Genomic DNA, 21,399 nt, shown 5'->3' on the forward strand with positions numbered 1-21,399 from the left:
CTGAAGTCTTTACTGCACCAGGCCAGGCACTGTGCTAAAAATGTGTCAGCCTGTTAAGTCGCTTCAATCAAGTACGATTCTCTGGAAGCCCATGGACTGCAGCCTGCCAGGCTCCATGGGATTCTCCATGGGATTCTCCAGACAAGAATACTGGAGTTCTTGTCCAGTATTGGGTTGCCGTCCCCTTTTCCAGAGGATTTTCCAGATTCCAGGGATCAAACCCAAGTTGTTTATGTCTCCTGCATTGGCAGCCGGGTTGTCTTCAGCTAGCACCACCTGGGAAGCCTCTGCTAAGAATATTTACATGAATTGTCACACTGAAGCTTCACTTTAAATGCTAGCTTCATTACTGATAATGAGATGATTAAAGGCTTGAGCTCAGGAATCAGATTCCCTGAGTTAGGAGCTCAGCTCTGCCATCCAGGAGAGTCTTTGCCTCAGTTTCTTCATCTGTAAAATGGGCTTTACTGCAAAAGTTGTTTCAAGATAGCACACTTGATATCAAAAGAACAGTGAGTAGCTAAGGCATGATTAGCAACTCTGAAAGTCCGCTCTGGATTTCAGCCTCTCCCAGAAATCCTTCTGTTTCACCACCACCCACAACCCTGCAGAGAATCCTCCTGAGGGGGAATGTGGCCGGGGGGTGGGGGGGGGGCGTGTTTGCAGGGTGTTTGCTTGTTTATTTGTTTTAAGACTGGACTGAGTCGATTTGGCGCATATTTATTTCCTGAGAACCGGGGGACTGGGTGGAGAGTGGATGAGGTGCAAAGGGAAGATGCAGAAGAGAAGGAGCTTTGACGGGTAAGCTCTCGGGGAGCCTGGGGAAGCTGGCAACCCGGCACAGGCGCAGGTGCGTGGTCCGCCACCTGATCCCCAGAGGCCCAGGAAAGGAACTGAAGTTGGTGTTTTCTGTTCACATCTTGATTTTGACTGGAATCAGAGGAGAAAGAATCCAGGAAGTTTATTTTTCCTCTCCCTTCTTGCTGGCCGGGACATAGCCAATGTTCCTGAAGAGATTAAAAAATAATAATACCCCGTGCCTCCTACCCTTTCTTTCTTCCTGGACCTTCTCCTTCCCCCACTTCCTCCCCTCTACCAACCCCACCTCTACTTCCTCTCCTCGCCCTCCCCCTGCTGGCTAACTGGCTACTTCCCCCTTCCCTTCTTTCGGGGGTAGAGCGCGGTCCCTGCTGCCTTCCAGGGCGAGGGAGAGCGCGAGATTGGCTGCGGACGGTACAGATCAGCCAGGGAACCGAGTCTGTCTCTCTCTCCCTCTCTCTCTTTCCCCCTCTTCCCCCCTCCTTCTGTTGCACACCACACACACGCACACGCGCACACGTACACACACACACACACACGCAAACACTCAAAACTCGGACCGGCCGCACCGCGGCTGCTCCAATCCTTGCAAAAGACGAGTGAGCGCCCTCCGGTCCGCGCTCCGCTCACCCGGCTCCGGCTTCTCGCCCGACGCAGCGCTAAGTCCCGGTGCCCTGCGCGCCCGCTTCGGCCGGGTGTCCCCGAGAATAAAGCGGGGAGGGAGGGTACAGACAGATCAGAAAACACGCCAGCCACACACGCTGCGACTTCAGCTCTGGCTGGGAGTCCGAGGGGAGACGGCGCCGGCAGCACCCTGCGCGGGTGAGGTCCGTGCGGCCGCCGGGGAAGAGCCCACCTGCCGGCCCGCGATCGGCCGGCGCCAAGAGTGGGGCCCATCGTGGTCCTGCTCGGGCAGCGTCCGGGCTCCGGGCGCCCTCGCCCCAGCTAGTTGAGAGTTTCCACCCTCGGCTCTGCCGCCGGAGGAACCTCGGAAGCACCCGGTCCGCGCCTCGGAGGGACCTCCCCTCCTTCTCCCAGGACGCAGCAGCGGAGCGGACCTCGCGATGGCCGGGGCGCGCGGGCTGCTCCATCTGTGGCTGAGCTGCTTGTGTGTGAGCCTGGCGCAGGGACAGAGACTCAGGCAGCCCTTCCCGGAGCTCCGCGTGGCTGTGCCGGCCGACCGCGCGGCAGGTGGCGGCCCCGAATCCCCGCTGCAGCCCCTCGACCAGGTGTCGGAGCACATGCTGCGGCTCTACGACAGGTACAGCGGCGGCCGAACGGAGGAGGCGCGGACGCCCGGGAACTCGGATCGGGGCTCGCAGTCTTTGCGCCCCCAGCTGCTGCGCGAGGGCAACACGGTTCGCAGCTTTCGAGCCGGAGCCGCAGGTGAGTGCCGGGGCGCCCCCTTTCCGCGATCCCGTCCCAGGGGTCTCCCGGGACACCCCCCACGGCTTCCTCGTCTGCCCCCCGCGTTACCTAGAGACGCTCCCTCGCCCTGCAGCTCACCCTCCCCGCAGCCCTTCGGTGCCGTCACATCCCGCATTCCATCCGTGACCTAAGAATCAGCCCAATTCTAGAGTCTGAACGGAGAAGGAGAAGTGGGAGAGAAGGGCGCCGAGACCTGAACCGGGTCGGCTGGAAGAAGGAAGCGCAGGAAACCGGGAAAGGGGCTGCCCCCCCCCCCCCTGTCCAGGGGGGTCCTCTTGCCCTGGATGTCTGGAGCTCCCTTGGGGCAACCTATGCCGATGTTAAGTCTTAAGTCGGTCAGCGGAAATTCCCTTGGACAGGGCTATAGCCGTGTTTACCTAGAGGCAGATGTTATTTTATGCCAACCCCAGGGCACCAGAGAGAAAAGTCACACTTGAACTAGACGCCTTCCCCTTAGCCCTTTAGACAGTCACTTCTCCAGACCTTCCACCTTCTCTTAACTGGCGTCCTCTGTGTTTATATTTGACACTTTCTACTTGATAGTCCCTTGGTGGCAAACAACGCAGACTAAACCAGGTGCTCGGGTGTTTCGATTATTTAAAACCCATCTGGGCAAACGGGACTGTACCACCCACCCTGGGTGGAGTTGGGACGGAGGCGAGCAGCCGGTGGATGTAAACACCTCTTGGAATCTGCCGATGAAAATTTGCTCATCCCATTTTCAACACACAGATCACTGTGGGCTGAAATTCACGGCTTAACAAGGTTTCTCCTGGCCCCTGTGGTGAAGCGAATAACTTATGCTAACAGCCTGCCTCCCCTGTGCTAACAGCTTGAGGGAAAGTTTCCTGGACGCTAACTCGGTTTATATGCTTTGAGGATGCACCCGGCTTTTTTGTTCACTGCATTCACGATGAAGGGAAATGTAACTGCAAAGCCTGTCCTCAGTGAACCGTTGAAAAATAGCCAAGAATCTTCAAGTTAGGAGGCCATGCCTGATGCTCTCAATTCTGTCAGAATCACTAGAAAGACATATCCCAAAGCTTTGATACGTAGGACTCCTGGAAAAGAGGAACACCACGAAAGCATTCATCAAGGAAAGCCCTAGGCTGACAGTGTAAATACACTCTAGAGCACCTCGCCTTGATGACATTTACAATAAATGTGAATTATGCTTTCTAATGCAGAAGTCTCTAGCTGGAGCCTGAGCTGAATCAGATTTCGCTTTCTTCTGAAAACCATGAGCATGATCTATAAGGAGGTGGCCTCTGCTAAGGAAAGAGAAGCCTGCTCTTGGTGTGTCAGCCCCTGGAGAAGGCTGTCCTGACAGCTGACCACACCAGTGACTGGCCTGTTCAGTGCAACTCCAAGGGCAGAGCTCCATGAAAAAACAGTGTGGAAGAAACCAGAGAAGTTGGGTGGGCAAGGCAGGTGGCAATAGTGAAGATAATCCAATCATTCTTACCTCTATCTGCATTTTCTTGGTAATATTCCTAGGGAGTCTCCAAGGCACCCAAGAGATGAATAGTATTTTTGGAATCACAGATTTTTAGTATGAATCACAAGGTTTGGAGGTGGCATGTGAGTTTGATTCATTCACACCTATTCTATAGTGTTTTTGTATGTTTGTTTTAGACTGAGGGAACCGTGAGTGAGAGATGGATAAGGATTTGAATATCTCAGGCCCCGTTTACTCTTTGGCTTCAGCTCACTCTATGCATTATAATTTCAGAGTGTCCCTTATCAGCCTCTCTGTAGTCTTAGACCATCAAATGATAAACTCTGATACGGAGGCCAGAAGTTCCCTTGAAATGATGAATTGCAGCTGAAAGCATATATACAAGGCTGTGCGCCCTGATAAGAAAAGTAATTCCTTTAGCATCCTAGAGACTGTCTTAATGACTTATTTATCAAATGTAGACACCGGTTTTTGTGGAAGCTGAAGTGTCCTGTTACTATACTGGAAACTCCTGGAGAGGTGGTTCGTGTTGGACTCCTTCCAAGAGTTTAGTTACTAACGCACTAAAAAGACCTTATTAAAAGCAGTTCTGGCTTTAATAAGGCCCAACTCCAGGAAGGTGCTAAAGCTTTCGTGTGTCTCTCTCCTTTATATGTATCAGCATTTCCCAACACCCTTCATCTTGTGACATGTGTTCTAATGTAGGTGAAAGATGCTGTCTGCTTTAATAAATTAGATATGTTTTCCAGTTCACAGTGTTGAGGTTTCACAAACATATGTGCTTCTCTGGGCCAACGATGTTACAGATTTTAATGGAAGGTCAGGTGTGTGCTGTTGTCTATGGAGTGGCTGCTGATTCGGCACACTTTCCCCATGCTTATTCAGGCTGAGTTATAGCCTTAGAGCCCTCTTTGCTCCTTGGAACATACCTGATTAAAATTATTTATTGTTCTAAACCTAGAATATCTTTGGTTGAAATTTAGCTGCTGTGGTCTCCCTCTGATTACCTTCTACTTAAACTATTACTTGATGGTGGGTGGCATTCATCCTAAATACACTTTCTGCTAACCCCTTTCTCCTCCCTCAATGCTATGCAGTTGGTGAGCCAAAACCGTAAGTTTGGAGCACTCATACGTCTTTTTGTGGTGTGTAAGTGTTTATATAAAGATAGGTTTTATCTTTCTCTTTGTAAAAGGTAATTTACAAAATTATTGATGACAGAGAAGTTTGGCTTTAGAAAAACACACCATCTCGAAGGAAGACAAGAGGGACATGAAATCAGCTTTTATTTTCGTCTTAGTTGAAGTTGTCCTTGGCTTCTATGTAATGAAAGAAGAATATTTTGCATGAGGTTTTCTCCTGGCTTGATCCTTGAAGATACATACTTTGTGTTCATTAGTTTCTCATCATTTCCATAGTCACTTAATCTTATTTTTCTTAATCATAAATTTAACCTCTTTAGGGAAAGCGATTAACGCACAGCTGTTCTTATTAGGAAACTATCATTATTTTAATTTATGACATATAACTACAAAAGTTTGCATTTCAGTGGATTTATGTCACCTTTCAAGAAAAATGATACAGACTTTATAGACAGAAAGAAAAGAAAGTTGAGAAAAGTCAGACCCCAAAGTGAATATTTTCCTTCAATGAGAAAGAAGAGAGTCTTTCCTACTGTAACCAAAAATCTTTAAAAATGAAGAATTAAAATGTGACATGTTTCTGAAGTGCAAGGCTGAAATATAAGGCTTTAGAAAGGATGTAGTGACGGGCTGAACAATCATTCTAATAGGAGCCAGTTTTGTAAAATGTATGGACTGGGGGTGGGGAAGCATCATTGTTAGTGGGTTTGATGGCAAGGGGCTATTACAACATTATTAAAACAGAGTTACCTAGAAATTTCTGGCACCTAGAATTTAAAGAATACTTAGATTATCTGATGTTTTTATTCAGAGGACAATAGTACATCTGGAGAGGGGGAACTGGATGTGCAGCTGCTTTGAATTACACTCTACTTTGAATACATGATAGCCCTTAATGAAGTTTTTACTGTAACAATCAAGACAGCTTTACAATCTCTGACATTTAAAAATCCATAATGCCATGAATTCTAGATTATCTATGCTAATGGAAAAGAAAAAGACTGTTACATTAAAAATAATTTAAATTTATCTCTTTAGTATGGTTAGACACACTCAGAGAGACCAGGAGAACATAAGGGTCAATGAAAAAAGTCCCCTAAGTAGATAATTCACTCAGGGAATATTTGTACATTAAAACTATGTACATAATTGAGAATATATTAAAAGGGTTACAGACATTTTATCTAAGCAGTGGAAGTTTATAAGCATTTGATTGACCCAGTTCAGGTTTTTCTAAAAATTAGTTAGAGACGTGAATGTCAGACCTGATCTTAAACGTTTTGGAATTACACAGTTTCATGTTTGAAAGAGGCTATAAAGAAAGCAAGCCCAACCCTTTATTTAAATGGAAGAAGAAATGGACATCATGATATATTTGCCAGACAAGTTTTCAAACATACTGAGCTCATCTCAAAATTTCTAATCATCTTATCTGATTTTCTAGGAGAAGATTTTGTAAAAGAGGATATTTAAAAGTCGTTAAAAGATGTTACATAAAATTGCATTCCATGATCAAGTAAGTTTGGGAAAAGTTATCAGTTTACTTTGGGACCTTTCAGGGCCTTTAAAATGCTCATGAACCCTCTTAAGAGTGGATCACTTTCTCCTCATAAGAGTACTTTCGAGAATTGTGGTTCTGAGACATCTATCTGGGGAAATACTGATTCAGATTCTTCCTAATTTCTCAAGAAAGAATATATGCAAAATTCAAGTGAATCTTATGACTGAACACTATGTCATTTCTCATTTGTTTACTCAGGATATTTACTTACACTGTTAGTTTTTGGACTTGAGTCCAGTTGGCATTGTACAGTTAGCTCTCCATATCCCTGGGTACCAGGAATCCAACTACAGATTAAAAATATTCACAGGGAAAAACTTCAGAAATTCCCCAAAAGCAGAACTTGATTTTGCTGAATAATAAATACTCTAGAGATGATTTAATGTATACAGGAACATGTATGTAGATTATATGCAGATACAATGCCATTTAATTTTAGGGACTTAAACATCTGTGGATTTTGGTATCTGCAAGGGTCCTGCAACCAGTTCTCTGAGAATACCAAGGGCCAACTGGACCATCTTCCTGATTTTATGTTTTAAATTTCTCTGGATGTAATTTTAGAGCCTCTGTCATTAAATTTTATTTTGCCTCTTTTTATGAATTCTCCATTATTTTCTTCTATAGGATTAGTATTTATTATTTTACATCAATCTGGTATTATTCTTTTAGAAGAAAGCCTTCTTTATTTGTGGAAAAATTCACTAGAGATCATACTTATTACTTTGTTAATGTTTTATCATCATCAATCCCTTGGTTATAGATACCTGTCAAAGCCCTTATATAATCCCATTGTTTGTTGTATTTATTAGATATAATAAAACTCATACCTATCAAAAAGCCTAATGAAAATTATTGAGCAATTTTGTATATGCTATTCAGGATTTTTCTGCCCCAACATCAGAACTTTTCTCCTAAAATTTGGAAGGTTTTCCCATCCATTAAATTTGTATATCCTAGGCTTCCCAGATGGTGTTGATGCTGCTGCTAAGTCACTTCAGTCGTGTCTGACTCTGTATGACCCCATAGACGGCAGCCCACCAGGCTCCCCTGTCCCTGGGATTCTCCAGGCAAGAACACTGGAGTGGGTTGCCATTTCCTTCTCCAATGCATGAAAGTGAAAAGTGAAAGGGAAGTCGCTCAGTCGTGTTCAACTCTTTGCAACCCTATGGACTGTAGCCTACCAGGCTCCTCAGTCCATGGGATTTTCCAGGCAAGAATACTGGAATGGGTTGCCATTTCCTTTTCCAGGGGATCTTCCCAACCCAGGGATCGAACCAGGTCTCCCGCATTGTAGGCAGACGCTTTACCATCTGAGCTACCAGGGAAGTCACCTGCCAAACAGGAGATATGAGAGCCACAGGTTCAATCCTTGGGTCTGGAAGGTGCCCTGGAGAAAGGCATGGCAACCCACTCCAGTATTCTTACCTGGAGAATCCCACGGGCACAGGAGCCTGTCAGGCTATAGTCCATGGGGTCACACAAAGTCTTGGACTGAAGCGATTTAGCAAGCATAGCACAGTAATCAGGATCTTGATAACTTTATTTCAGTGATATGATGGAAAGAAGTTTGGCTTCATAAATAGTTTCTATTTGAAATTTCCTATGCTGAGTTTCAATTCAGAGTGAATTTTTATGATTATGTTCCTAACCCATGAAAATAGAGTTTTGTAATGGACACAGTGACATAGTATTAATCAAGTGACACAAGTTTACCAAGGTAATATGTACTTTGGACCATAGTAAACTATGACATTGTGACCAAAGAGCCCTCGCCTATGGGATATACTTAGAAATTCATAAAGCCACTAGTCTAGTAATACGTTAGTAGTGGTTGTGTCCTAGAATATTGGTACCTAAAGCACTCTTGGTAACACACATTTTCAGGGATGGTATTATTAAAGGTGTGGATGTTTCTTTATTTGTCTAAAATGTCCACATGTAAGTCATAAAGCCAATTGACCATGTGTTTTATTGAATCCTTCAGTGATCTACCTTCCTTTACGATCCATTGTTTCTTGGCAGTAGAACCACAATAATGCAATGCCTTGGTTTTGCTTGGGCATTATGAATAAAGTGCTTGGACAAACTGATCCTACTATATTTCCGACTTCAGTATGTTCTTACTTTCCTGAGGGAGTAAATATTAAATATGCCTTTAAATATTATAGTGAGTAAATGTCAAATGTTCCCTTTATAAAATGATTATATCCAATAGCTTTAATAATGAGAGATTCTCTGCCGAGTCCTCTGATTTAAAGTTAAAACTACTGAGGCCCAACATGAACTTATTTGCTTTTTCGGCCAAGAAAATTTTAATTTAACTGCATGGAATTAATCTAAAGACTGAATGGAGTATAATTGCTGCACTTAGGTATGGGTTAAGATAAATGGTTTTCAAGAAGAGAAGAGATTCCTAGAGAATCTAGGATTAAGAGCATTAAGAGATCTTGGCTGCATTGTTAATTAATAAAGTCATCTAATATTTCCAGGCCTATCAAATGGGTTAGCTCATACCTACTGTGCTAGTCTCAGAAAGATGGTGAAATGTAGTTGAAAAAATCGAATGCAAAAATGCATTTGGAAGTCCCATGTAAATGAGATCGTCTTAATACTTTGAGATACTGTCTTTCTCTCGCTCCCCACAAAACCTTAAACATACCTAACACAGTAATACCACGCAGTTGTTTGTGGAGTAGAGGATATATCTGGATAGCAATGTAAGCTTGAAGAGGCTGTAGTCCTCTTGTAATACAATATATGCTAAATTTCCATTCAAGAAATTACTGTTTCTGTCCTGACCTTGGTGGCTGCATGGAGCAGAATTGCACCTCTTTGTAGTGATTTCTTGAAGTTAGTTTTTCTCCAAGTATGCTCCCTGTGTTAGCAGCATCAACATCACCCAGGGAACTTGTTAGAAATCCTCCAGCCCACCCAGACCATCTGAATCACACTCTGAGGGTGGGCACAGAAGCCTCGGTTTTCACAAGCCAGTAAGGTGATTCTGACGCCTGTCTGAGACACTGTTCTAAACTCAATATCCCTGGAGTGATGACTATCTTATAACAGGCGTCTGAAATTCAGGATTGATTAACCTCCTAGTTATGGTCTCATCTGGCCATTTTAGTGGGTCTTTCCCTGGACAAATGGTTTATTAATTTATATAAGGGTAAGTTTCTTTCGCTTTGGATGGTATATTAATGTTTTTATGACACCTTTACCCTGGGGAGGAGTTCAAAAGTAAGTTAATAAAGACGTCTAACCCTTCTTTCCCAGCTGCAGAGTTCAGGGCCTAATAGGTTTGCTAGAAAATGGGTGATGGGGCAGGGATCAAGTTTCTGGAGGGCAAATAGCATATTTCATTTCAAGCTTGTATTTTGAGGGCCTGGCATAGGTGGCCACACAGTAGGCACTCGGGAAATAATTCAGTTGAGCTGAATTAGGTGTTCGGGGGACTAGGTAAGAGAAGATAGTAGAAAAGCTATCAGCTAGGCAACAGATGCTTTAAAAATAATTGAAAGAAATTTCAGTTTAAGAGTTTCCCCAAGACATTTTACCATGAAGATGTGGGACAAAGCCTTTCTACTTTATACACTGTTCTAGTAATGTTTTTCTCCTGATGAAATGAAACTCCATAGGATACTTATTGCCCAGAAGGCCTTTTGCTTTGGGAGCTTAAAATTTTTTTCACTTTGTTGTGAAGTAGGAAACACTCAAGAATCTGGTAAATTTGAACAGTGGCTCATTCATTGTTAAATATTTTAAAATATTTTTCAGGATATCAATGCTCCAGACCATGCAAAGTGCTAGGAGTTCAAAGATTTATCTGGACATGGGTCTACCCTCTGAGAGCTCACAGTCTAGGAATGCCCTTGGGTGGAGGCTGAGAGTAGATAAACTTGATTAGTGAACATTTTGTTGTTCTAGAAAAACATACATTATATCATCTTTGGCCGTGTTTTACTTTGGACATAGAGGATGGTTGTTTTGAGATCCCATAAAACTCAATCATTTGACTGGAACTCTGCAAGAAAAACAACGTTCTGACTGTGTTCTATTTAGAATCTCTCCATCTCTTGATGCCTGGAAACTGAAGGTGGCATAGAGGAACTGTAGCCTTGGCGCCATAATCAGCAGAGAGTATTCAGCCCGTGACTATGAGCATATATGGCCCTGTCCTAGGCACCCCGGCATTTCTAGCAGCTGTGCTTTGTTTGGAGAAAGGGATGGAAAAAAAAGAGTTGTTCTTAGTTACATATTTTCTGTATGACTAAAATGTTTTTGCTGCTTCCTGGGGATTTAACTAATCATCAAGATTTCATTTAGTCTATTTGTTTTAAAATCAGACTTTACATAGAAAGCTTTCCATTGTACGTTCTATTTCCCTTTGAAAACGTTCTGTGTGGGCCAGCACGAAGGTGACCTCCCACTCCCCACTCCCCGGGCCTCGCCTCGACTCCTCCCTGAGAGGAACTGAACCGTCACAATAGTAGGGCTGGTCTCAGGTCTTAGTTTCTTTGCAGAGTCCTGGGTTTCTTGACGAGCAGGTGCTTTCTTTTCAGAAGAAAACTAATAGATGTTCTGCCTTTATCTGATAACCAGACCCACCCCTCCCCCAAAAAAAAATTTTTTTATATAGGTAATAGAAGACCTGGGTTCCTCTCCAAAATCGATGCTCACTGGCTGGCTGACTTTTAAGGTCCTTCATTTTCATATTTCTACAATGAATGTGTATGCATGCATGCTGAGTCGCTTCAGTTGTATCCAACTCTGCGACTCTATGTATTATAGCCCGCCAGGCTCCTCTGTCCATAAGATTCTCCAGGCAAGAATACTGGAGTGGGTTGCTACGCCCTCCTCTAGGAGATCTCTCGATCCAGGGATTGAACCCGAGTCTCCTGCATCTCCTACACGGCAGGCAGATTCTTTACTGCTGAGCCTTGGGGGAAGCCCTCTACAATGAATGCTGCTGCTGCTGCTGCTGCTAAGTCGCTTCAGTCGTGTCCGACTCTGTGCGATCCCATAGAGGGCAGCCCACCAGGCTCCCCTGTCCCTGGGATTCTCCAGGCAAGAACACTGGAGTGGGTTGCCAATTCTAGTGCTCAGCAAACAGTAAGAAAACAGCACCACCTATTGGTAGTTACATTTTGACATCTAAAAACAGTACCTTGGAAAGAGCTGAAAGTAAAGCCGAGTATAGTTCCTTGCAGGAGATCTGAGAGGTTATCTAGTTCACCTTTCACACCTTCCCTACTATAAAGAGATCCTTCGGTAAGTCTTGAATTATGGCCGTCTCTCTTCTGTCTGCCTGGCCCCATAGAAGGGTCTCACCATCAGGCTACACACTTAGAGTCATTATTTACCTTGACCTGGATTCTGCCTCCATTCAGCTATCACCTTTAGACCTAATTCTCATCTTTGACACTGACAAGAAAAACCCTGATCTCTCTACGGCCCCTTGAGTATTTGTAAACAATTCTTAAGTCATTGGTTAACGTTTTTTTGGGGGTTTTTTGTTTTGTTTTTCTTTCCTCCAGAGCAGGTATTCTGTAACTCCAATGTGTAAGAAATAACTTTAAGACCAACATCTAGGTTACTTTCCTAGCTACTTTCTTTTATTTTAATAAACTAGTTAAAGTTAGAGCACCCAGAATAAGCATGAAATTGTAGATATGATTGAATTGTGTGGCATACAGTTAATGCTCTCTAATACCTGAAGACTATAAAGTGCATCCTGAAAATACATAAACCATTGTTCTGTAACCTGATAACACTTGCCATTGCTTTCAATAATATTATTATTATATTTTGCTCTTAGTAATCAGAAAGTATGCCTCCATTTTCAGATTCATTGATTCCAAATAGGTTAATATCAGAATATTTCAGAAGAATGGAAAAAGTGAACAGGAAAGCATTTTCCATTCACTGATATGCCAACATAGATATCTTTTTCACAGACAAATCTGTGCTTTGCACAGTGAAGAGAGAGAAGGCTATTGAAAAACTCCTGCTTTTAAGTATAGGAAAAGATACTTTTTTGAACAGTTAATATAAAATCAAAAAAGGCATGAGAGTAATGGAACAGATATTATTAGCATATATTTCATCCTGCAGGAAAGTATTTGTTGACTTGTTTTGGGGAACAGAGCATTGACTTGTATGGAAATGAAATGCTTTAAATTCAGGGAAGACAAAAATAAAGTATGGGTTAAAGAAATCAAGGAATGGTTTGTGAAATGGTAGAGACTTATTGTTTTAAAAAAGGTGGGGAGGAGGGAAGTCTAGGACAGGCAGAGGTAATGTATTCCTTCACCTGGGTGGGAATGGCAAAGGCTTTGCGTGCCAGGGGTCATATAATGCTGTAAGTTAGGAGCTAAATGTCAATTGGCCATTCCTTTTCTTTTAAAAAAAATTTTCATTATTTAAAAAAAATTTTCTTAATTATTTTTAAATGTTTTTCTGGCTGTTCTGAGTGTTCGTTATGGCACACAGACTTTCTGTACTTGCACAGGAGGTCTCTAGCAGTGTGAAGCTTTAGTTGCCCTGCAGCATGTGGTAGCGCCCCTACCAGGGATGGAACCCACGTCCCCTGCATTGAAAGGCAGAGTCTTTATTTTTTTTTAAAGGAAGGCAAATTCTTAACCATTGGACCACCAGGGAAGTCCCTGTCTATTCCTTTTCTCAATTTAAGCAGCTGAGACATCTGTAAGGACTTCGAATAACTAGGTTAATTTGGGATTTTTTTTATAAATCTCCATTTAAAACATTGGAAATATTGCTTATGCAAAAGCTTCCAGATATCCAGCATCACTGACGACTACAGTGTGCTCCTCTTATCGCCTCCCCAACAATCCCTTTTACCCTCATTCTTTTTTTATTTTTCCCCGAAGTACAGTTGATTTGGGCTTCCCCGTGCCTTAGCCAGAGAAAGCAATGGCACCCCACTCCAGTACTCTTGCCTGGAAAATCCCATGGACGGAGGAGCCTGGTAGGCTGCAGTCCATGGGGTCGTGAAGAGTTGGACACGACTGAGCAACTTCACTTTCACTTTTCACTTTCATGCATTGGAGAAGGAAATGGCAACCCACTCCAGTGTTCTTGCCTGGAGAATCCCAGGGATGGCAGAGCCTAGTGGGCTGAGTCGGACACAACTGAAGCAATTCAGCAGCAGCAGCAGCGTGCCTTAGTGGTAAAGAATCTGCCTGCCAATGCAGGAGAGATGGTTTGATCTCTGGGTCAGGGAGATCCCCGGAGAAGAAAATGGCAACCCACTCCAGTGTTCTTGCCTGGAAATTCCCATAGACAGAGGAGCCTGCCAGGCTGCAGTCCATGGGGTTGCAAAGAATGGGATAAGACTGAGTGACTAAGCATAGAAATATGTCCTTAATAAAGGAATGTGTGTTGCTTTCCAAGAAAATAATCTCTTGCCCAACTTACATTTTGGTTTGCATGTTCATGTTTAGCAAATTCCTAATTCTTCCCTGCATTTGGAAAAAAAAAAAAAAAAAGCCTTTTTTCTTTCCTTTTGAACCACGTGACCACAAAAATGGTGGTCATCCCACTGTCCAGGAGAAAGTTACTTTGAACCACGAATGTGAGCCATGTATGCAATTTAAAATTTTTAGTAGCCTCATTAAAAATATGAAAAGCAAAGGGTGAGATTACTTTTGATAATATATTATATTTTAAATGTTCTGCACCCACACCAGCAAGCAATACTCAAACACCAACAGGGTGTTTGAGAATTCAACCGAATTCTGACACTGTCTACCTAAAGCGAGCATCCACATTCCGTAGATAAAGGGCTCAGTCCTACAAGACTGTCCTCCACTTCAGACGTCAGTCCCAAACCCAGATGGTTTCCTGTGCTTACGACCTTTCTGTGCTTATGACCTACCTGTGCTTATGACTACAGATTGGAGGTTCCCACAACCTCTTCCTTGGGTTTGATTAATTTGCTGGAGTGGTTCACATAACTCAGGAAATGCAGTTACTCACTACATTTCTACTTTAGGATACAACTCAGGAACAGCCAGGTAAAAGATGCACAGGGCAAGGTAGGGGAAGGGCTTGGGGATTCCTTGCTGTCACCAGGAGCATCACTTTCCCCAGTCTCCACATATTCACCAACCTCCAAGCTCTTCAAACCTTGTGTTTTAGGTTTTTTTTTTTTTTTTTTTTGTATGGAGGCCTCATTATATACTCATGGCTGATTAAATCATTGGCCATTGGTAACTAATTTCCAGCTCCTCTGCCCACCCAGACATCTGGGCTTAAGGGTGAATCTGAAAAATGCCAAACCCCTAATCACAGGGTTAAGTTCCCAGGCAACCAGCTCCCATTCTTTGTGGGCGCTCAGTTGCTCAGTTGTATCCGACTCTTTGAGACCCCATGGACTGCAGCCCACCAGGCCTCTGTTCATGGGATTTCCCAGGCAAGAATACAAAGTGGGTTGCCATTTCCTTCTCCAGGGGATCTTCCCAATCCAGGAATCCTTGTCACCTGCATTGACAGGCAGATTCTTTACCACTGAGTTACCTGGGAAGCCAAGATTATTTGGCCTCCAAAACCACCCCATTAGCATAGAAAGGACACTTTATGGCTCTCATCACTTAGACATTTCCAAAGGTTTTAGAAATTCTGGCCCTGAAAGAGAGAGAAAGACCAAATATACATTTCTTGGTATAAATCATAATAATCATAATATTTAGCCCAGTGTTTTCAAATGGTATGATTTCAACACATAATCAATATAAAATATTCACTTGATATTTTATACTCATTTTTGTGCTGAGGCTTTGAAACTGTGTGTTTTGTACTTACAGCACATCTGAATTCAAACTTAAGTGCCTACTTGGACATTGCTGTTCTAGTTAGCTAACATTCATTGAATTTTGTCCTGTGTGCTGTGTACATTACCTGCATTCTTTCAATTAATTCTCAGAGCATCTCTGCTGATACTATTGGGCTCATTTTACGGGTAAGTAAACTAAGGCTTGAAGAGTTTAGATAATTTGCCTGAGAACAGCTACTGGTGGTGGATTAATCACTAAGTCGTGTCTGACTCTTATGACGCCGTGAACTGTAACCCACCAGGCTTCTCTGTCCATGGGATTTTTCAGGCAAAAATACTGAAGTGGGTTGCCGTTTCCTTCTCCAAGAGATTTTCCTGATCCGGGGATCAAACCCTTGTCTCCTTCCTTGGCAGGCGGATTCTTTACCTACCACTGTGGTAGAGCTGAGCCTGGGCCATAGGGCTTTGACTTCAAAGGAAGGCAATCAATTAAAATTAAAGCCATCAGAAGAGGTATATGGTAGATTATGAGACACTCATGAGATTTTATCAAAGGTTAGACCCAAGGTGGGGACTGGTTAACAGCAGGAGGCAAAGTGTTTGTAAGAAGGAAATAGTTTGAAGCCAAATGTAGGGGAAAGAAGCAGGACTGGTTTCCTCAGTAAGACACCACCACCCACATCCCTTGGAGTTCATTTCCGCACTCCAGAGTGTTCCTTTGGCAACTATCCCATTGCCACATACTTTTCCTTCCATTTTAACTTCCATTTGGGTAAAAGTATATGCTCTGGTAACTGGTATGAATCAGAGCTAGAATCGGAACAAGCCTGATGCCGTGGCTTTCTAATAAAAGTCTATAAAATATTATCCTGATCTCACTGAAGAAGGAAATGGCAACCCACTCCAGTATTCTTGCCTGGAAGATCCCATGGATGGAGGAGTCTTATAGGCTACAGTCCATGGGGTCCCAGAGAGTCGGACACAACTGAACAACTTCACTTGCAACTTTTTCATGGACTATACAAACCTTCACAAATGGCAGTTTCCCCCTTTTCCTTCACACAGTGTTAGAAAGGAGTGAAATATGTGTCCCAGATGAACTTCCCCTGTACTTGGGGACTCAGTGAACTCATTTTAAGTTTCCCATCTTGCTAAAATGTTTTGTTTTTACTGAAATATGTTTCTGATCAATAACATAATTTCAAAATTGCTTGTATGTTTCCAGAACAAATCTATGTATGAAACAAGTGTGTGGAAGAGGGTTCAAGCTCTGGTGCCCATCCCAGGACTGGGGATTCTTGAGTGTAACCTCAGCCTTACTATTAGCTCATGAGATGATCTCAAGAGCAGGAACCAGCTTCTGCCCCTGCTAATCAGTCACCCCTTCTGTTACTCCTCGTTTCTGCATTTGAAAAATTGGAAATACAGTAGCCTAGTTTCAATAATTTCATCAAGCTCTAGAGAAGCAATTGCCCTCTTAAATTCATGTGATATCATAAGCTTTATTTTTTGTTGTATTAAAATTTATTTATGTATTTGGCTGCATCAGGTCTTAGTTGAGCTCGAAGGATCTTCATTGTATCATGTAGGATCTTTCCTTGCAGCACTAGGGCTCCAGAGCACAGGCTGCTCAGTAGTTAACAGAGTGCAGACTTAGTTGCTCCATGGCATGTGGCATTCTTAGTTCCCTGACAAGGGATCGAACCCATCTCCCCTGCGTCACAAGGTAGATTCTTAACCACTGGACAACCAGGGAAGCCCCTAATCCCATAAACTTTAGACAAGCTCCACAAACAGCATTATCTTCATGACACTTCAAATGCATGACTCAGTTTTTTCAGATACACTATCTGAAGATAGAACTATATGGTCTTGCTTACCCACCTTCATCCTGCACCCTTAATTTTGTAAGGCAGATAGAAAGTATAATCCCCAATTTATGCTTAATATCAGCACTTATAATAATAATAATTTATACTTAAGAAACACTTACTGGACCCTTTGTGATTTGATTTACACACATCTCACTTAATTCTGCGGAGAAGGCAATGACACCCTACTCCAGTACTCTTGCCTGGAAAATCCCATGGACAGAGGGGCCTGGTGGGCTGCAGTCCATGGGGTCGCTAGGAGTCGGACACGACTGAGCGACTTCACTTTATTTTTTCACGTTCATGCATTGGAGAAGGAAATGGCAACCCACTCCAGTGTTCTTGCCTGGAGAATTCCAGGGATGGGGGAGCCTGGTGGGCTGCCGTCTATGGGGTTGCACAGAGTCGGACATGACTGAAGTGACTTAGCAGCAGCAGCAGCAGCACTTAATTCTGATTGAGTGTGTGCTAAGTTGATTCAGTCACATGTGACTCTTTTGCAACCCTATGGACTGTAGCCCACCAGCCTTTTCTGTCCAAGGAATTCTCCAGGCAAGGATATTGGAGTTGGTTGCCATGCCCTCTTCCAGGGTATCTTCCCAACCCAGGGATTGAACCTACGTCTCTTATATCTCCTGCTTTGGCAAGCAGGTTCTTTACCACTCTTGCCACCTGGGAAGCCCTTAATTCTGATGACAGGACTATTATTCCATTTAATGAATGAGAACACTAACTTTTCCAGTTACATAGTTAATAAGTGGCTGAGCCAGAACTTGAATCAACGTGAATTTACTTCCACCAATGCTTGTAACCAGGAGGCTAGACGCTGCTTCTGATAAGACACTATTATGACACTGTACCAAATTTATAGGAATAGTTTTTGGTAGTCTCATTAAGAAAGGTCAGAGCTTTCAGCTCTCATACCACTAACTTTATGATTTTCATTTCAGTAAAGGAAAGAGAATATTAGTAAATATGGCTGATCCTTGCTTTCATCTTTATCCAGTTTGTAAAATTACTCCTGTTATCTTTTGTTTAGCTGAAGTGGAAATTACATAATTTAAACAGAGATATTTTTAAGTAAACAGCTCAGGAACATTTGGTAGTTTCACAATGTTAGGCAATCACCAAGTTTATTTAGTTCTAAAATATTTCTATTATCCCAAAGGAAAACCCCCTACCCATCAAGCACTTTCTCCACATTACTCCCTCCCCTCAGCCCCTGGCAAACACCAGTCTGCATTCTGTCTCAGTGGATTTACCTTTAAGGGATATTTCACATAAATGGAATCATACAACACGAGACCTTTATGGCTGACTTCTTTCATTTAGCACAAGGTTAATATTTTCAAGGTTCATCCACACTGTATGATGTATCAACCCCTTTTTCCTCTTTATGGCTGAATAATATTCCATTGTATGACTATATCACAATTCAGTTCAGGTTTTCAGTCGTGTCCAACTCTTTGTGACCCCATGGACTGCAGCACACACCAGGCCTGCCTGTCCATCACCAACTCCCAGAGTTTACTCAAATTCATGCCCATTGAGTCAGTGATGCCATCCAACCATCTCATCCTCTGTCATCCCCTTCTCCTCCTGCCTTCAATCTTTCCCAGTATCAGGGTCTTTTCAAATGAGTCAGCTCTTCACATCAGGTGGCCAAGGTATTGGAGTTTCAGCTTCAACATCAGTCCTTCCAATGAATATTCAGGACTGATTTCCTTTAGGATGGACTGGTTGGCTCTCCTTGCAGATAATATCACATTTATTTATCCATTAATCCATTGATGGACATTGATTTTTTTCTGCCTTTTGGCTATTGTGGAGAGTAGTGCTGTTATAAACATGTATTTACATGCACTTATTTGAATACCTGTTTTAAATTCTTTGGGGTTTATACCTGGAATATTGTGGGATCATGTGCCATTTCTCTGTTTAACTTTTTGAGGAATTGTCAAACTGTTTCCCACAAGAGCTGAACCGTTTTACATTCAAACCAGCAATGTAAAAGTGTTCCAATTTCTCCACATCTGAACACTTACTATTTTGTTGTTTATTATTATAAGTGTCAAATGTGTGTCAAATGGTACCTCATGGAGGTTTTGATTTACATTTTTCTGATGACTAATGATACTGAGCATTTTTTCCTGTGCTTGTTGGCTATTTGTATGTCTTTGGAGAAATGTCTGTTTGAATCCTTTGGCTATTTTTTTTATTGGTTTGTTTATTTGTTGTTGAGGTGTAAGAGTTATTTTTATATTCTGGATCCTGTGCTATGCTGTGCTTAGTCGCTCAGTCACGTCCAACTTTGCGGCCCCATGGACTGTAGCCTGCCAGGCTTCTCTGTCCATAAGGATTCTCCAGGCAAGAATACAGGAGTGGGTTGCATGCCCTCCTCCTGGGGATCTTCCCAACCCAGGTCTCCTGCATTACAAGCAGATTCTTTACCATCTGAGCCACCAGGGAAGCCCAAGAATACTGGAGTGCGTAGCCTATCCCTTCTCCAGGGGATCTTCCCAACTCAGGAATCGAACTGGGGTTTCCCGCATTGCAAGCAGATTCTTTACCAGCTGACCTATCAGGAAAGCCCATCCTGGATCCTAGGTTTTATTATGTATTATATAAGATTTGAAAATATTTTCTCCATTCTGCAGGTTGTACAAACTTTCTTGATAACATCTTTTGATGCACATAATTTGAGATTTTGATGAATTTTATCCAGTTTATCTATTTTATCAATTTATCTATTTTTATTTCTCTTATTTTTTTACTTGCACTTTGAGTGTCATATGTAAAAACCAGCTATCAAATCCAAAGCCATGAAGATTTTACTATGTTTTCTTCTAAGAGTTTTATGATTTTAGTGCTTATATTTAGGTCATTCATTCATTTTGAGTTAATCTTTGTATATGATGTGAAGTAGAGAGTCCTTTACTCCTGTTTACTTCCTTTTTTTTTCCTTCCTAGGAATGCTTGAAAACAAGGAACTGCATATTTTTAACCTGACTTCTCTAACTAAGTCAGAAAACATTTTATCTGCCACACTATATTTCTATATCAGAGAACTGATAAATATAAGCCTGAGTTGTCCTGTGTCCCAGGAATGCTCACATCATGCCCAGAGGAAACACATTCAGATTGACCTCTCTGCGTGGATCCTCAAATCCAGTGGAAACCAAAGTCAACTCCTGGGCCATCTTTCGGTAGATGGAGGGAAACCTCATCGAGACTTTGTGTCCTGGCTGTCAAAAGACATCACCCAACTTTTGAGGAAAGCCAAGGAAAATGAGGAGTTTCTCATAGGATTTAACATCACTACCAAAGGACACCAGCTGCCAAAGACGATGACACCCAGTCCTGAGCCTTATATCTTGGTGTATGCCAATGATGCTGCCATTTCTGAGCCGGAGAGTGTGGTGTCGAGCTTACAAGGACACCGGAATTTCCCCACTGGAGCTGTGCCCAAACTGGACAGCCACAGTAGGGCTGCCCCTTCTATTGAATGGAGGAGGAGGAAGCGCTCTACGGGGGTCCTTCTGCCTCTGCAGAACAATGAGCTTCCTGGGGCAGAATATCAGTACAAGGAGGATGGAGTATGGGAGGAGAGGAAGCCTTACAAGACTCTTCAGACTCAGCCCCCTGACAAGAGTAAGAACAAAAAGAAACAGAGGAAGGGACCTCAGCAGAAGAGCCAGACGCTCCAGTTTGATGAACAGACCCTGAAGAAGGCTAGAAGAAAGCAATGGATTGAACCCCGGAATTGTGCCAGACGGTACCTTAAAGTGGACTTCGCAGATATTGGCTGGAGCGAATGGATTATTTCCCCCAAGTCCTTCGATGCCTATTACTGCTCCGGAGCGTGCCAGTTCCCCATGCCAAAGGTAGCCATTGTTTTTTGTCCTGTCCTTCCCATTTCCATAGTGTGGAAAGACCCAAATTGAATGTGTGTTTTCATTTACAAAATCCATCTGGACCTTTATTCATTGCATTCTAAAGTGTAATAGGTAACATGGTTATGTTTGGTTTTTCTTTACTGGTTGTTAAAGTAATATGAAGTCAATATTGGTATGAAGAAGGATATGAGAAAACAATGTATGCATAAAACATGTTTTTTGCACTGCTTCCAAACACAGTGCATATTCAGCTACATGATCACATGTGAATTTATGCCTGTCCACAACAAGGAAGCCCCCAGTGGTAGGAGGCTGACCTTTGAGGGGGTATTTAGGGAATGAGTGAGTGTCATGAGAGCAAAAGGAAGGACTAATTGGATTGGTGCCCTGATACAGAACATTTTTGATAGTCTCTTGTGAGATGAATTG

The 21,399-nt window shown here is 42.9% G+C and overlaps 1 protein-coding gene across 1 annotated transcript in view; it reads left to right on the forward strand.

The window, feature by feature from the left end:
• Positions 1–1,391: 1,391 nt before the first annotated feature.
• Positions 1,392–21,399, forward strand: part of BMP3 (bone morphogenetic protein 3) — a 31,734-nt gene continuing 11,726 nt past the window's right edge. The window contains exons 1-2 of the mRNA XM_055588905.1: positions 1,392–2,205; positions 20,045–20,958. Of these exons, the coding sequence (XP_055444880.1) occupies positions 1,884–2,205; positions 20,045–20,958 (1,236 nt within the window). The 5' untranslated portion in view covers positions 1,392–1,883. The remainder of the gene's footprint in view (positions 2,206–20,044; positions 20,959–21,399) is intronic.

Source organism: Bubalus kerabau, chromosome 7 (genome assembly GCF_029407905.1).
Source record: "Bubalus kerabau isolate K-KA32 ecotype Philippines breed swamp buffalo chromosome 7, PCC_UOA_SB_1v2, whole genome shotgun sequence".
Lineage (NCBI taxonomy): Eukaryota > Metazoa > Chordata > Mammalia > Artiodactyla > Bovidae > Bubalus > Bubalus kerabau.